The 15,679-nt window shown below is 36.6% G+C and overlaps 3 protein-coding genes across 3 annotated transcripts; 2 read left to right on the forward strand and 1 right to left on the reverse strand.

Moving 5' to 3' along the window:
• Positions 1-360: 360 nt before the first annotated feature.
• Positions 361-3,118, forward strand: PTPMT1 (protein tyrosine phosphatase, mitochondrial 1). The gene is made up of 5 exons (XM_066739484.1): positions 361-490; positions 2,029-2,171; positions 2,378-2,458; positions 2,550-2,795; positions 2,864-3,118. The coding sequence occupies exons 1-5, from the start codon at positions 472-474 to the stop codon at positions 2,984-2,986; spliced, it is 612 nt and encodes a 203-aa protein (XP_066595581.1). The 5' UTR covers positions 361-471; the 3' UTR covers positions 2,987-3,118.
• On the forward strand, positions 472-2,031 carry LOC136780898 (mitochondrial GTPase 1). The gene has a single exon (XM_066739483.1). It carries the CDS (start codon positions 472-474, stop codon positions 1,486-1,488), a length of 1,017 nt encoding a protein of 338 aa, XP_066595580.1. The 3' UTR covers positions 1,489-2,031.
• On the reverse strand, positions 3,009-7,805 carry AlaRS-m (alanine--tRNA ligase, mitochondrial). Its single transcript, XM_066739480.1, has 12 exons — positions 7,413-7,805; positions 6,838-7,011; positions 6,440-6,777; positions 6,086-6,364; positions 5,861-6,005; positions 5,630-5,802; positions 5,226-5,545; positions 4,916-5,159; positions 4,120-4,518; positions 3,683-4,036; positions 3,443-3,626; positions 3,009-3,365 (listed from the first exon to the last, which is right to left on the reverse strand). The coding sequence occupies exons 1-12, from the start codon at positions 7,584-7,586 to the stop codon at positions 3,141-3,143; spliced, it is 3,009 nt and encodes a 1,002-aa protein (XP_066595577.1). The 5' UTR covers positions 7,587-7,805; the 3' UTR covers positions 3,009-3,140.
• Positions 7,806-15,679: the final 7,874 nt, after the last annotated feature.

Here is a 15,679-nt window from a genome sequence, read left to right on the forward strand (position 1 = left end):
TTTTTTCTGCTTTTTAAAAGCTATCTTCTACAAATAAAAAAATTATTTCATTCTAATTAATTTTAATTTTAAATAAGTATCTCAATAAACATAAACTGGATATTTAAATTATTACATTTTCCAGCGAATCGTAAAGTAGAAATAAAACCGCGTAGTACAATTATATAAAATGGTCATATAACGCCATCTATTATAAGAATACAAAATAATTCGCTTTTTCATTCTTACATACATATACTCCACGTGTGGTAAAGAGAATTGCCTAAATAGTGTTGTTGATGAGTGTTATACACCATCGATATATATATAGTATGTATACCGGTGTTATCGCCTGCCTATTCTAACCTTATACTGCAAAATTTTGTCTACATAAATATTTATAAGGAAATAAAATATATTTTTGAAAAATATAATAATATCTAAGATTTTCTTATAAGTGAATTTAAGAGATTTTTGAAATCCAGTAACATAATGATGGCAAACATAGGAGGTAAAGTAATGAATAATTTCCGGGATAAATTTAAAGTAGTAAGGAAAGATACATTACAATGGTTTCCTGGTCATATGAGCAAAGGTATAAAGCAAATGCAATCTGCTTTAAAAAGGATAGACTGTATAATCGAGGTTCATGATGCACGAATACCTATATCTGGAAGACATGCCAATTTTAAAAAAACAATTACTGGAGTAAAACCTCATATTTTAGTTTTAAACAAATTGGATTTAGCTGATTTAAGTTATAAAAATCATATTATATCACAATTAAACAATGAAGGAATAGAACATGTGATCTTCACTAATTTTAACAGCCAAGTTTGCAAAGGAATGAAGACATTATTACCTCTTGCAAAAAATTTAATTATGAACTCTAATAGGTATAATCGAACTGCTGAAGACTCCTTTTCTATCATGATTGTTGGTGTTCCTAATGTTGGCAAGTCCTCTTTAATTAATCGTTTAAGAAATGAACACTTACAGAAAGGAAATGCGACTAAAGTAGGGGCTATAGCAGGTATTACCAGATCTGTATTAACTCGTATAAAAATATCGGAAGAACCTACTATTTATGTTCTGGACACACCAGGGATATTATCTCCTGAAGTTAAAGATGTTGATACTGGACTTAAGTTGGCATTAGTCGGTTGTTTACAAGATCATTTAGTAGGGACTATGACTTTAGCAGATTATCTTCTTTTTACTTTGAATAAACAGAGGCGATTTGAATATGTGAATGTGCTAAATCTTCTAGAGCCAACTGATAGTATAAAAAAACTTTTAACAAGTTTGTGTTTAAAAAAAAGACTTTTTCAAAGGGTTAAAACTGTTCATAATCAAATGAGTACTATACCAAATTATGAATTTGCTTCTCAAAACTTTATTAAATTATTTAGAGCTGGAGAATTTGGAAAATTTTGCCTAGATAAAGATTTGCTTAAAGTAAGACAAGATAATCATGATACTAGTAATAAAGAAATAGAATTAATTTGATGTTTTAATTGCACAGTAAACTTTAATTTTATACTTAATTGTAAATAGTAAGGTATAAATAAATAATAACAACATTATATCAAGGAGATTATTAATATGTACTAATTATCAAAAAAGTAAAGATTACACTAAATATACACAATGGTCAAATATATTCATAGATGTAAATTTGTAATGTGCATCTAGCAATTTTGTTTATTGTAGTTAGTATATAGTTTTAAGAGTAAAGCTGTAAATGTTATAAGGACCATACAAAATAGAAAATATAGGTTTAATTAAATTAATGAATTCAATAGGTTTGTAAAGAATCATAGTTTTTCAACCATCCCCACTCTTTAAAAGAGTAGGAATTCTGTTACTTTCACCTACCTTCTTATTTTCTTCATTACTGCTGTTGCTGTTGGTCAGTAGGTCAGCAACCGCTAACGTGCTATCATAAGAAATGTTCGTCAAATGATTGAACTTCGATTTATATGATAAAATAATTAATTATATGTAACTACTGTAATTTGTTAAACTGTATATATAAATATATTTTAGAGAAAATGTTTGCAAGATTTACATTTTATCCTACGTTATTCTATAACGTAGTTATGGAAAAAATTTCTTCGAGAAATTGGTACGATAGAATTGACGAAAGTGTAATCTTAGGTGCTCTACCCTTCCGTGGAATGACGAAACAGGTAATCATTCGATTTGCATGTGCATAATCTTTTGTATAAAATTATCAAGAAAAGAATATCTAACGCTTCGCGATTGTCAATCTTTACTTCAAAATTAAAATATAATTTAAATGTGATTTTAAGTTTATAAAACTTGTGATATATTTGACATAAGTTAAAAATTGTTGAAATATAGTAAACAGTTTTATTCAAATCCCCTTTTTTAGCTCATTGAAAAAGAAAATTTAAAGGCAGTGATTTCCATGAATGAAGATTACGAGCTCTGGCTACTTTCTAATACTGAGAAGGTTTTATAGATGATTAAAACTTATTTACAATATATATATAATTTTTTTTTCCTAGCAGAACATCTATATATTAATAACTTCTTTTAAATAGGATTGGAAAAAGCACGATGTATTATTTTTACAATTATCGACAATTGATATTTTTTCGGTACCCTGTCAAGAGAAGTTGCAAGCGGGAGTCAATTTTATAAATCAATTTCGAAATGTACAAAGTAGAAAATTAGGACTTAATACTTCAGAATTTGTTAGTAAAGCGAAAGAGCCTGGAACCGTATATGTTCATTGTAAAGCTGGAAGAACGCGTAGTGCGACTTTAGTTGGCTGTTATTTAATGATGGTGACTTTAATATTTACTTTAAAAGTAAAATTTACTTTTAATATTTGAATAACTAATATTTGTTTTAGAAAAATAATTGGACTCCCGAAGAAGCAGTAACATACCTAAGGCAGAAGCGACCACATATATTGTTGCATAAAGCACAATGGCTCGCGTTGAATACATTTTATCAAAATAATTTAAAAAAATAAAAACTCCAAAAGTTTTAAACTTTGACGTAGCTGTTTTATTTTTTAATAATTGTAATTAGGTGTAAAAATTTACATGCACACACACATATTATATATATATATATACACATAAATAACATACCAATTCTTAAATAACGCATCGAAACGCAGATATTTACTTAATCCTATTTAGGTAAAACTCAGCAAATTTTATTGCTTTTTGAGATGCTTCTTCAAGACTAAATTGTAAATCAGTCAATTGGTTTCTTTTGTATTTTGTCGGTTTAGTACTACTAATGATTGAAGAATCGAAACCTTGAATATTTTCTTTCTTAGCATCAAAGAAATCTTCAACAATTTTTAACCAATTTTCAGCAGAAAATTCGCTAGACACTATTTCCTATTAAAAAATTAATTATTAAATTTGATTTGTAATTAAATTAGAAATAATCTTAAGGGACAATTCTACTAAGTTACCTGTGGAACATAAGTTTGTGCTTTCACTGTGGTTTTGGTATATGAAATAAGAAGAATAGGTACATTTGAATTAAGTTTTACCAGCTCTTCCACGGATAAAAATGTGTTGGTTTCAATTTTATAAACAATGAAGGGAGCTGTATTTGATTGAATCGTTTTTGTAATATCAATAATTAAGTTCCTTCTAAAAATTAAAAATGTCTGTCATTTTTACCCTTAAAGAAATAAAATTCAATTTACCTGTTTATAGCTGTTTCTTGATCTTTTAAATATTTTTTTAGTTTTTCTATTTCAAGGATAATAGTTTCGCGTTTCAGATACGGCAAAAGCTCTTTGTTTTTAACAGATTTTCCAATATCATCTATTTTTGAGCACAAATACGAAATTTCATTACAATTTTTTACTGCATGGGCAAAAGTTTTCATATTTAGTATCTGTGATAATATTGCTTCGCTCTCTTTATTAGCTTTTACAGCTTCTGATCCAGCAAGAGCTTTAATGCCACAAAGTGATGCACCTTTAGATGTAACACTTAAAATACAGAAGTTTTCTAAAAACCCGGTTTTATGGACGTGCGTACCACAACAAGCTTCTCTATTTTCAGAAGATAAATTAAAATGTATAAGCAAACTATAATCGTTTTAAATGTTTGCATGTCTATAACCTTAATTACTTACCTTGATTTAAAATCTCCAGAATCAATCTCAATAATTCTAATATTATTGTAAGGATAAATTTCACCCGGAGTCAGCGTAATATCATTATGATTAATCAAGTGGAAGCTATCTATCACTTTCGTTATTACAGCTACATCTTTCCCTATGAGATCATTAATCAGATCTTCAATGCGGGCAACTTCTACAGATTTTAATTTTCTCCCGTAAGTATTAAATGTAAACTTTAAACTATCATTGTAAATTGTTGAAGAAGCCTGGTGATGGACTGGTAAAATTTGTTTTAAAGCAGCATTTAACAAATGCGTTGCCGTATGATGTCGCATTGCACCTACACGTACATGTTTATCTATACAAACTGTACAATTATTACTATTTTGTAAATCGAGCATATTTAAGCTTCTACATAAACAAGAAATATACATTATACATTAATTTTTTTGTGATTAATTAACGGGTTCCCTCATATCGACATTCCAGAGTGAAAACGCTTGTTAACAGTACAACCTGATTTGAAAACCGATTTCAAATTTCTTTAGCAATTTAATGACGACACGAAGTGCCCTTTTTAGTAAAATAATCACATTACCGAAAAAACTGCAATGTTGTAAAAGAAATTATTCAGGCAATTTTTTTTTTAATCTGGTAATTTTACTAGAAAGAGTAATTCGCAACATTATTAAAATTCTACTACAAGTTTGAATCGGTCATCAAATAGCGTTTTATCGCTAATACGCATTTTTGGTTTTCGATCTGTAATGCCAGTATGATGGATCTCGTTAATGTCATTAATACTAACTTCAGTACTTTAAAATTAGGTGCATCAAGCTCTCCATAGTGGATTACGTATCCTTCCACTTTTTCAACTTTATCAATAATTAATGTGTAGTCTTTTGTATATATATAACCCTTATCATGGACTTGACCACCTTCGGTTGAATAAAAAGCAGTTTTATCCAGAATAATACCAATAGTAGCTTTACTGGTTTTCTTCAGTAACATATTAGATAATTCTTGATGCACATCTTCGAAAATCACATTATCTAGAACAAATCAATTTTTTATTTAGAGCTTCAACAAAAATGACAATGCTTTTGTATAAATGCTACCATTTATAATTACTGCAAGTACTTGACTTTTTATAATTGGAAACTCATACGTTTCTCTATCAACTGTATATTTATATTTTAATGCATCACAAGTTTTTGGTATGCATTTATCATTAAATTTGACTATTAATTTACGCGCTGTATAACGATCAAAACCAATCTTTGATCTATACCTAGTTTTTGACATTTCTTCTTCAAATGCTATTTCATCAAATTTTAAAGATTCTACCTTTGCTAATTCAACTATTGTTTGTAAATTTAAACCATATGTGTCATATAGCTTAAAGGCCACATCTCCTGACAAAACATTGTTGTTTTGCCTAAAAACAAAAGATATACCGTTATAATATATTATACAAATACAATTTAATAATTTATGATTAGTATAAAAATATATTGCACACATGGTGGGTAACTTATCCTGAATAAACATATATGCTTGTGATAAACCAGGTGCTAGATTATCACTGACTATTTCTAACTCTGGTCTTAATTCAATCAATTTTTTCCACTTATGAAAAGAAGCTCCTTGTAATCTTTTCTTCAATTCAATTTCAAACTGCAGTACCATATTTACCTAAGTCAATTAAAACATTTTATAAAAATAATTTCAGAAATTTTTTCAGAAATACTACCTGTGAAAGATTAGTATGCAGTTCTGGATACACATCAGCTAAATCATCTGCAACAATGCATGCCAACTCCTGAAGAAGACCACCCTGTTTGAAAATATTCTCGCTAGTATCTATTGCCTTTCTTATAATTCTTCTAAGTTTATGGCTAGAAGAATCACATAATAAATGAATTTCTTTCTTTGCTATTTAAACAATCATTAAGTAAAGTTTATTAAAAATATACACTTTTTCTCTGGTAAAACATTATCAGCCAGTGCTACTGTTATCATCCTACTATGATCTGCTAATATTCTATATCCATAATCAATATTATTTCCATTATTTTGAAAAGTCCCTTTATATTTTGGAGCACCTGTACATTTCTGAATCTCAGCAAAAAGGGGCTGAAAGATATCTATATCATAAATTGATTTTTTTCTTTGCAATAGAGATACCAGTCTTTCAAATCCCATTCCTGTATCGATATGATGTTTAGATAAAGGAATTATAGATCCATCCTCTATTCTTTTAAGAAATTAATAAATTATAACAAAACAATGTTAAGGGAGATGCTATTAATTTTTCTTAAGATTGATATACCTTTTATATTGCATAAAAACCAAATTCCATAACTCTATTAAGTCCATGTTTGTTTCATTTGTTTGACCATATTGAGTAAAATATAAATTGCGGTCAATATGAATTTCAGTACAGGGACCACAAGGTCCTACAGGACCCATTTCCCAAAAATTATTCTTCATATCAGATGGTATAATTCTATTTTCTGGTAAGCCAATATTGAGCCAAATATCTCTACATTCTAAGTCAGGTGGTAAGTTATGACTTTTATCACCACCAAAATATGTAACAAATAGACATTCTTTGTTTATTTCATATGGGCCAGTTAATAAATTCCATGCATATTCACAAGCTTCTCTCTAAAAAGATCATATCTTTTAATTTTAAATATTTCAGTTACAAGCAAATAACTTAATTACCTTAAAATAATCATTGAAAGACCAATTTCCCAACATTTCAAAAAATGTTAAATGAGAAGTATCATTTCCAACAAGTACTAAGTCATTATGTTTTCCACCAACCCTTATGCATTTTTGAAAATTAACTATTTTTGGGGCAGGTGCTTTACATAAATCCAAAAATATACCTTTAAACTAGAATAGTAATTTAGTATACATATTCCATAATTTAAAATACCTCAGAGCATGGATGCAGAGATACTTTTTTCTTCCAATTAAAAGATATCAAACTTTCCATAGAGACATATTAAGAGTTTCTTTGTTTTACACTTATACTTTCTGTATTTTATTTGCTTATATTTTTCTTTGTATAGTTTAACATTAAAAATGACAGAAAATGCAGAAGGTGCAGGCCACAAAATAAACAAACCTATTGAAATTCCTATCTAACAATATTCATAAAGGTCTCGTGTTAAAAATTCATATCTTTCACAATTATGAAGAGAAGAATTGTCTTACTTCCATGTTCTGTAGGTTATTTAATGGCAAACCATAAATAAAATCTAATATAGTTTATTAAAATAAAGTATTCATACTTGATTCATGCCAGCATTTACAAATGCAATTGATTTATCATTAAATGGTTGAACCGGACTACTCTGAATAAAAGTATGTCCTAAATCTTTTGAAAAATAATTAAGAAATTCCTGTCGTATGACTTTGGATGTTTTAGCAGTTGTTGCCTTATTTAAATGAGATAATGAACCCATTGTTTTCTTGATATTTTTATAGGTTAGGTAAGACTGCGCGATATTCTTCACTGCCTTCGGTCTTCACGACATTGCTTTTCAATTTTAAACCTTTTTTTTAAATCTGTTTTCAGCAATTTCAGATTACACCGCCTACTGCCGCTTACATTGCTTTCACACGGCGCGTTAGTTAATGCGTAAGGTATTAAGGTCTTAAAAACTCAAGTTCAGGAGTTCTGGACAAACTTTTCACTTATATCATTTAGGGCCGGTTGTTCCACCTATTGGCAAACGTCTGGATAAATTTATCCGTTTGGTAAAGCTTGAAATTGAATAGAATTTACTATAGTTTGTAAATTTTACCAAGCAGATAAATTTTACCAATAGGTGGAAAAACCGGCCCTTAGGGCCGGTTCAACCGGCCCTAAGGGCCGGTTGTTCCACCTATTGGCAAACGTCTGGATAAATTTATCCGTTTGGTAAAGCTTGAAATTGAATAGAATTTACTATAGTTTATAAATTTTACCAAGCAGATAAATTTTACCAATAGGTGGAAAAACCGGCCCTTAGGCTCGGTTCCACAAGTCTTTTTTGATCTGGATTAAGTTAATTTTGCTATATTTTATGTCACATAGAATATAGCATAATTAACTTAATCCAGTTCAGCGTTGCCAAGTCCGCCATGTTGGAAGATACTACGCTGTATAGTTTGTTGGCGAGAATTGAATATACCACGCAAAATGTATAGTAAGTGTGATTCACAGAGAAGAAACGAAGTATAGTGTTTTAGGTATAATAAGCTCTCAGTGCTTTCGGACGTGTTTTGGCCATTAAAGGTACGATTTCACTTGTCGCTCGTCGCTAGCGACAAATGGTCACGTGGGATAAAGTATACACTTTCTGCGACACTGAAATAAAGTTGAATTTATCCAACTTTTCAGCGACATCGCTAGTATCGCCCGTATCGCCTGTATCGCTGCTCTGTATACTATGTATTCAACGGAACGGAACAGGCGGATCGTGTGAATTTTAAATTTGAAAAATGGATGGAAATTCAAATTGAAAATACATTTGTCACAATTATAGCAAGCCGATACATATGAAGCTAAAATAATATAATGAATAATTATTGTAATTAATATATAAAAAACGTTGAATATAATTAACCCAAAAAACAGGCTTTGCTTGTAAAATAATACGGCATATATACAGAGTGAAGCTGTTATACCGCCCTAGAATATAGATGCGGAAAGACGAGTATCTCTTTAATTATAAAAGATATTCAATTTGTGCATAGGACATTCTCGAATCCTCTTGTTATTTGCTTTCGCAAAGGTCATATAAAAAAATTGAATATCTCTTATAGTTAAAAAGATATGCATCTTTTTCTACTAATGTTTTGGGGCGGTTTAAGTTCCTCACCTTGTACAGATTTCTTACTAAAAACAGAATCTTAAATTGTAACATTTTTATTACAAAATAAATTCAATTAAGTTTTATTATGAGTAACATGTAGCAACAATGAATTTTACTAATAAAATTATCAAACTAAGGATAATTATAACTTTACTAATGTAAATTATTATTTTCTGATATATGAACTATATAATTTTCATCCTCTCATGCTATATAGGAAAATGAAGGAAATATTTTCATAACAAGGATTTAAGAAAACACATTCATTTCAAATATATATGAAACCTTTATTAATTCCTCATTCAATATATGTGCATACCTTATAACTTTTGATTATTATTTGAATATTCACAATTTTTTTATACATGCACATTAAATTCAAATGTCATACACCATAACACGACACCACAGTCACTACCCCTAAGAAACCATTATGCGATTGCTGCTAGCGATTACCCGTTTCCTTCGTTCCTACATTCAGAACCCGCCTCAGAATATGTCGCTGCTAGCGACGAGCGACAAGCGACAAGTGAAAACATAGGAGAGATAAACTGCATATTCTGTCGCTAGTGTAGTGCAGTTTGAAAAATCCGAGTCTTTTAGTGTCAGTCGTGAAGTGCTCGTCGCGTAGTGCGGTTCTCCTGCGTAGTGTTCGTTAAAAAGAAATCGCGTAGCGCACAGCTGCTTCAAAAATCCGAGTCTGTAGTGTCAGTCGTGAACTGCTCGTCGCGTAGTGCGGTTGTCCCGGTAGTGTACGTTTAAAAGAAATCGCGTAGCGCACTGCTACTTTAAAAATCCGAGTCTGTAGTGTCAGTCGTGAACTGCTCGTCGCGTAGTGCGGTTTTCCTGCGTAGAGTACGTTAAAAAGAAATCGCGTAGCGCACTGCTGATTTAAAAATCCGAGTCTGTAGTGTCAGTCGTGAACTGCTCGTCGCGTAGTGCGGTTGTCCCGGTAGTGTACGTTAAAAAGTAATCGCGTAGCGCACTGCTACTTTAAAAATCCAAGTCTCGAAGTGTCAGTTGTGAAGTGCTCGTCGCGTAGTGCGGTTCTCTCGCGTAGTGTTCGTTAAAAAGAAATCGCGTAGCGCACAGCTGCTTCAAAAATCCGAGTCTGTAGTGTCAGTCGTGAACTACTCGTCGCGTAGTGCGGTTGACCCGGTAGTGTACATTAAAAAGAAATCGCGTAGCGCACTGCTACTTTAAAAATCCAAGTCTCGAAGTGTCAGTTGTGTAGTGCTCGTCGCGTAATGCGGTTCTCTCGCGTAGTGTTCGTTAAAAAGAATTCGCGTAGCGCAATGCTACTTTAAAAATCCGAGTCTGTAGTGTCAGTCGTGAACTGCTCGTCGCGTAGTGCGGTTCTCCTGCGTAGTGTTCGTTAAAAAGAAATCGCGTAGCGCACAGCTGCTTCAAAAATCCGAGTCTGTAGTGTCAGTCGTGAACTGCTCGTCGCGTAGTGCGGTTGTCCCGGTAGTGTACGTTAAAAAGAAATCGCGTAGCGCACTGCTACTTTAAAAATCCAAGTCTCGATGTGTCAGTTGTGTAGTGCTCGTCGCGTAGTGCGGTTCTCTCGCGTAGTGTTAGTTAAAAAGAAATCGCGTAGCGCAATGCTACTTTAAAAATCCGAGTCTGTAGTGTCAGTCGTGAACTGCTCGTCGCGTAGTGCGGTTCTCCCGCGTAGTGTACGTTTAAAAGAAATCGCGTAGCGCACTGCTACTTTAAAAATCCGAGTCTGTAGTGTCAGTCGTGAACTGCTCGTCGCGTAGTGCGGTTGTCCCGGTAGTGTACGTTAAAAAGAAATCGCGTAGCGCACTGTTACTTTAATAATCCGAGTCTGTAGTGTCAGTCGATAAGTGTTTGTCGCGGAGTGCGGTTGTCCCGCATAGGACACGTTAAAAAAAATCGCGTCGCGCACTGCTGATTTAAAAATCAGAATCTGTAGTGATAGTCGTAAACTTCTCGTCGCGTAGTGCGGTTCTTCCGCGTAGTGTTCGTTAAAAAGAAATCGCGTAGCGCACTGCTACTTTAAAAATCCGAGTCTGTAGTGTCAGTCGTGAACTGCTCATCGCGTAGTGCGGTTGTCCCGGTAGTGTTCGTTAAAAAGAAATCGCGCAGCGCACTGATGATTTAAAAATCCGAGTCTGTAGTGTCAGTTGTGAAGTGCTCGTCGCGTAGTGCGGTTCTTCTGCGTAGTGTTCGTTAAAAAGAAATCGCGTAGCTCACAGCTGCTTCAAAAATCCGAGTCTGTAGTGTCAGTCGTGAACTGCTCGTCGCGTAGTGCGGTTGTCCCGGTAGTGTACGTTAAAAAGAAATCGCGTAGCGCACTGCTACTTTAAAAATCCAAGTCTCGAAGTGTCAGTTGTGTAGTGCTCGTCGCGTAATGCGGTTCTCTCGCGTAGTGTTCGTTAAAAAGTAATCGCGTAGCGCACTGCTACTTTAAAAATCCAAGTCTCGAAGTGTCAGTTGTGAAGTGCTCGTCGCGTAGTGCAGTTCTCTCGCGTAGTGTTCGTTAAAAAGAAATCGCGTAGCGCACAGCAGCTTCAAAAATCCGAGTCTGTAGTGTCAGTCGTGAACTGCTCGTCGCGTAGTGCGGTTGTCCCGGTAGTGTACGTTAAAAAGTAATCGCGTAGCGCACTGCTACTTTAAAAATCCAAGTCTCGAAGTGTCAGTTGTGAAGTGCTCGTCGCGTAGTGCGGTTCTCTCGCGTAGTGTTCGTTAAAAAGAAATCGCGTAGCGCACAGCTGCTTCAAAAATCCGAGTCTGTAGTGTCAGTCGTGAACTACTCGTCGCGTAGTGCGGTTGACCCGGTAGTGTACATTAAAAAGAAATCGCGTAGCGCACTGCTACTTTAAAAATCCAAGTCTCGAAGTGTCAGTTGTGTAGTGCTCGTCGCGTAATGCGGTTCTCTCGCGTAGTGTTCGTTAAAAAGAATTCGCGTAGCGCAATGCTACTTTAAAAATCCGAGTCTGTAGTGTCAGTCGTGAACTGCTCGTCGCGTAGTGCGGTTCTCCTGCGTAGTGTTCGTTAAAAAGAAATCGCGTAGCGCACAGCTGCTTCAAAAATCCGAGTCTGTAGTGTCAGTCGTGAACTGCTCGTCGCGTAGTGCGGTTGTCCCGGTAGTGTACGTTAAAAAGAAATCGCGTAGCGCACTGCTACTTTAAAAATCCAAGTCTCGATGTGTCAGTTGTGTAGTGCTCGTCGCGTAGTGCGGTTCTCTCGCGTAGTGTTAGTTAAAAAGAAATCGCGTAGCGCAATGCTACTTTAAAAATCCGAGTCTGTAGTGTCAGTCGTGAACTGCTCGTCGCGTAGTGCGGTTCTCCCGCGTAGTGTACGTTTAAAAGAAATCGCGTAGCGCACTGCTACTTTAAAAATCCGAGTCTGTAGTGTCAGTCGTGAACTGCTCGTCGCGTAGTGCGGTTGTCCCGGTAGTGTACGTTAAAAAGAAATCGCGTAGCGCACTGTTACTTTAATAATCCGAGTCTGTAGTGTCAGTCGATAAGTGTTTGTCGCGGAGTGCGGTTGTCCCGCATAGGACACGTTAAAAAAAATCGCGTCGCGCACTGCTGATTTAAAAATCAGAATCTGTAGTGATAGTCGTAAACTTCTCGTCGCGTAGTGCGGTTCTTCCGCGTAGTGTTCGTTAAAAAGAAATCGCGTAGCGCACTGCTACTTTAAAAATCCGAGTCTGTAGTGTCAGTCGTGAACTGCTCATCGCGTAGTGCGGTTGTCCCGGTAGTGTTCGTTAAAAAGAAATCGCGCAGCGCACTGATGATTTAAAAATCCGAGTCTGTAGTGTCAGTTGTGAAGTGCTCGTCGCGTAGTGCGGTTCTTCTGCGTAGTGTTCGTTAAAAAGAAATCGCGTAGCGCACAGCTGCTTCAAAAATCCGAGTCTGTAGTGTCAGTCGTGAACTGCTCGTCGCGTAGTGCGGTTGTCCCGGTAGTGTACGTTAAAAAGAAATCGCGTAGCGCACTGCTACTTTAAAAATCCAAGTCTCGAAGTGTCAGTTGTGTAGTGCTCGTCGCGTAATGCGGTTCTCTCGCGTAGTGTTCGTTAAAAAGTAATCGCGTAGCGCACTGCTACTTTAAAAATCCAAGTCTCGAAGTGTCAGTTGTGAAGTGCTCGTCGCGTAGTGCAGTTCTCTCGCGTAGTGTTCGTTAAAAAGAAATCGCGTAGCGCACAGCAGCTTCAAAAATCCGAGTCTGTAGTGTCAGTCGTGAACTGCTCGTCGCGTAGTGCGGTTGTCCCGGTAGTGTACGTTTAAAAGAAATCGCGTAGCGCACTGCTACTTTAAAAATCCGAGTCTGTAGTGTCAGTCGTGAACTGCTCGTCGCGTAGTGCGGTTTTCCTGCGTAGAGTACGTTAAAAAGAAATCGCGTAGCGCACTGCTGATTTAAAAATCCGAGTCTGTAGTGTCAGTCGTGAACTGCTCGTCGCGTAGTGCGGTTGTCCCGGTAGTGTACGTTAAAAAGTAATCGCGTAGCGCACTGCTACTTTAAAAATCCAAGTCTCGAAGTGTCAGTTGTGAAGTGCTCGTCGCGTAGTGCGGTTCTCTCGCGTAGTGTTCGTTAAAAAGAAATCGCGTAGCGCACAGCTGCTTCAAAAATCCGAGTCTGTAGTGTCAGTCGTGAACTACTCGTCGCGTAGTGCGGTTGACCCGGTAGTGTACATTAAAAAGAAATCGCGTAGCGCACTGCTACTTTAAAAATCCAAGTCTCGAAGTGTCAGATGTGTAGTGCTCGTCGCGTAATGCGGTTCTCTCGCGTAGTGTTCGTTAAAAAGAATTCGCGTAGCGCAATGCTACTTTAAAAATCCGAGTCTGTAGTGTCAGTCGTGAACTGCTCGTCGCGTAGTGCGGTTCTCCTGCGTAGTGTTCGTTAAAAAGAAATCGCGTAGCGCACAGCTGCTTCAAAAATCCGAGTCTGTAGTGTCAGTCGTGAACTGCTCGTCGCGTAGTGCGGTTGTCCCGGTAGTGTACGTTAAAAAGAAATCGCGTAGCGCACTGCTACTTTAAAAATCCAAGTCTCGATGTGTCAGTTGTGTAGTGCTCGTCGCGTAGTGCGGTTCTCTCGCGTAGTGTTAGTTAAAAAGAAATCGCGTAGCGCAATGCTACTTTAAAAATCCGAGTCTGTAGTGTCAGTCGTGAACTGCTCGTCGCGTAGTGCGGTTCTCCCGCGTAGTGTACGTTTAAAAGAAATCGCGTAGCGCACTGCTACTTTAAAAATCCGAGTCTGTAGTGTCAGTCGTGAACTGCTCGTCGCGTAGTGCGGTTGTCCCGGTAGTGTACGTTAAAAAGAAATCGCGTAGCGCACTGTTACTTTAATAATCCGAGTCTGTAGTGTCAGTCGATAAGTGTTTGTCGCGGAGTGCGGTTGTCCCGCATAGGACACGTTAAAAAAAATCGCGTCGCGCACTGCTGATTTAAAAATCAGAATCTGTAGTGATAGTCGTAAACTTCTCGTCGCGTAGTGCGGTTCTTCCGCGTAGTGTTCGTTAAAAAGAAATCGCGTAGCGCACTGCTACTTTAAAAATCCGAGTCTGTAGTGTCAGTCGTGAACTGCTCATCGCGTAGTGCGGTTGTCCCGGTAGTGTTCGTTAAAAAGAAATCGCGCAGCGCACTGATGATTTAAAAATCCGAGTCTGTAGTGTCAGTTGTGAAGTGCTCGTCGCGTAGTGCGGTTCTTCTGCGTAGTGTTCGTTAAAAAGAAATCGCGTAGCGCACAGCTGCTTCAAAAATCCGAGTCTGTAGTGTCAGTCGTGAACTGCTCGTCGCGTAGTGCGGTTGTCCCGGTAGTGTACGTTAAAAAGAAATCGCGTAGCGCACTGCTACTTTAAAAATCCAAGTCTCGAAGTGTCAGTTGTGTAGTGCTCGTCGCGTAATGCGGTTCTCTCGCGTAGTGTTCGTTAAAAAGTAATCGCGTAGCGCACTGCTACTTTAAAAATCCAAGTCTCGAAGTGTCAGTTGTGAAGTGCTCGTCGCGTAGTGCAGTTCTCTCGCGTAGTGTTCGTTAAAAAGAAATCGCGTAGCGCACAGCAGCTTCAAAAATCCGAGTCTGTAGTGTCAGTCGTGAACTGCTCGTCGCGTAGTGCGGTTGTCCCGGTAGTGTACGTTAAAAAGAAATCGCGTAGCGCACTGCTACTTTAAAAATCCAAGTCTCGAAGTGTCAGTTGTGTAGTGCTCGTCGCGTAATGCGGTTCTCTCGCGTAGTGTTCGTTAAAAAGAAATCGCGTAGCGCACAGCAGCTTCAAAAATCCGAGTCTGTAGTGTCAGTCGTGAACTGCTCGTCGCGTAGTGCGGTTGTCCCGGCAGTGTACGTTAAAAAGTAATCGCGTAGCGCACTGCTACTTTAAAAATCCAAGTCTCGAAGTGTCAGTTGTGAAGTGCTCGTCGCGTAGTGCAGTTCTCTCGCGTAGTGTTCGTTAAAAAGAAATCGCGTAGCGCACAGCAGCTTCAAAAATCCGAGTCTGTAGTGTCAGTCGTGAACTGCTCGTCGCGTAGTGCGGTTGTCCCGGTAGTGTACGTTTAAAAGAAATCGCGTAGCGCACTGCTACTTTAAAAATCCGAGTCTGTAGTGTCAGTCGTGAACTGCTCGTCGCGTAGTGCGGTTTTCCTGCGTAGTGTACGTTAAAAAGAAATCGCGTAGCGCACTGCTGATTTAAAAATCCGAGTCTGTAGTGTTAGTCGTGAACTGCTCGTCGCGTA

Source organism: Prorops nasuta, unplaced genomic scaffold (genome assembly GCF_024137725.1).
Source record: "Prorops nasuta isolate Cenicafe-Biocafe unplaced genomic scaffold, Cenicafe_Pnas_1.2 PNAS00021, whole genome shotgun sequence".
Classification (NCBI taxonomy): domain Eukaryota; kingdom Metazoa; phylum Arthropoda; class Insecta; order Hymenoptera; family Bethylidae; genus Prorops; species Prorops nasuta.

Coding starts and splice junctions, on each gene's coding strand:
- LOC136780898 (XM_066739483.1), top strand. CDS start 472: ATGATGGCAAACATAGGAGGTAAAGTAATGAATAATTTCCGGGATAAA.
- PTPMT1 (XM_066739484.1), top strand. Junction 2,172..2,377: donor TCCGTGGAATGACGAAACAG/GTAATCATTCGA, acceptor CCCCTTTTTTAG/CTCATTGAAAAAGAAAATTT. Junction 2,796..2,863: donor TTGGCTGTTATTTAATGATG/GTGACTTTAATA, acceptor TATTTGTTTTAG/AAAAATAATTGGACTCCCGA.
- AlaRS-m (XM_066739480.1), bottom strand. CDS start 7,586: ATGGGTTCATTATCTCATTTAAATAAGGCAACAACTGCTAAAACATCC. Junction 7,012..7,412: donor TAAATGCTGGCATGAATCAA/GTATGAATACTT, acceptor TTACTATTCTAG/TTTAAAGGTATATTTTTGGA. Junction 4,519..4,915: donor CCTAATTTTAAAGTACTGAA/GTTAGTATTAAT, acceptor TTGTTTATGTAG/AAGCTTAAATATGCTCGATT.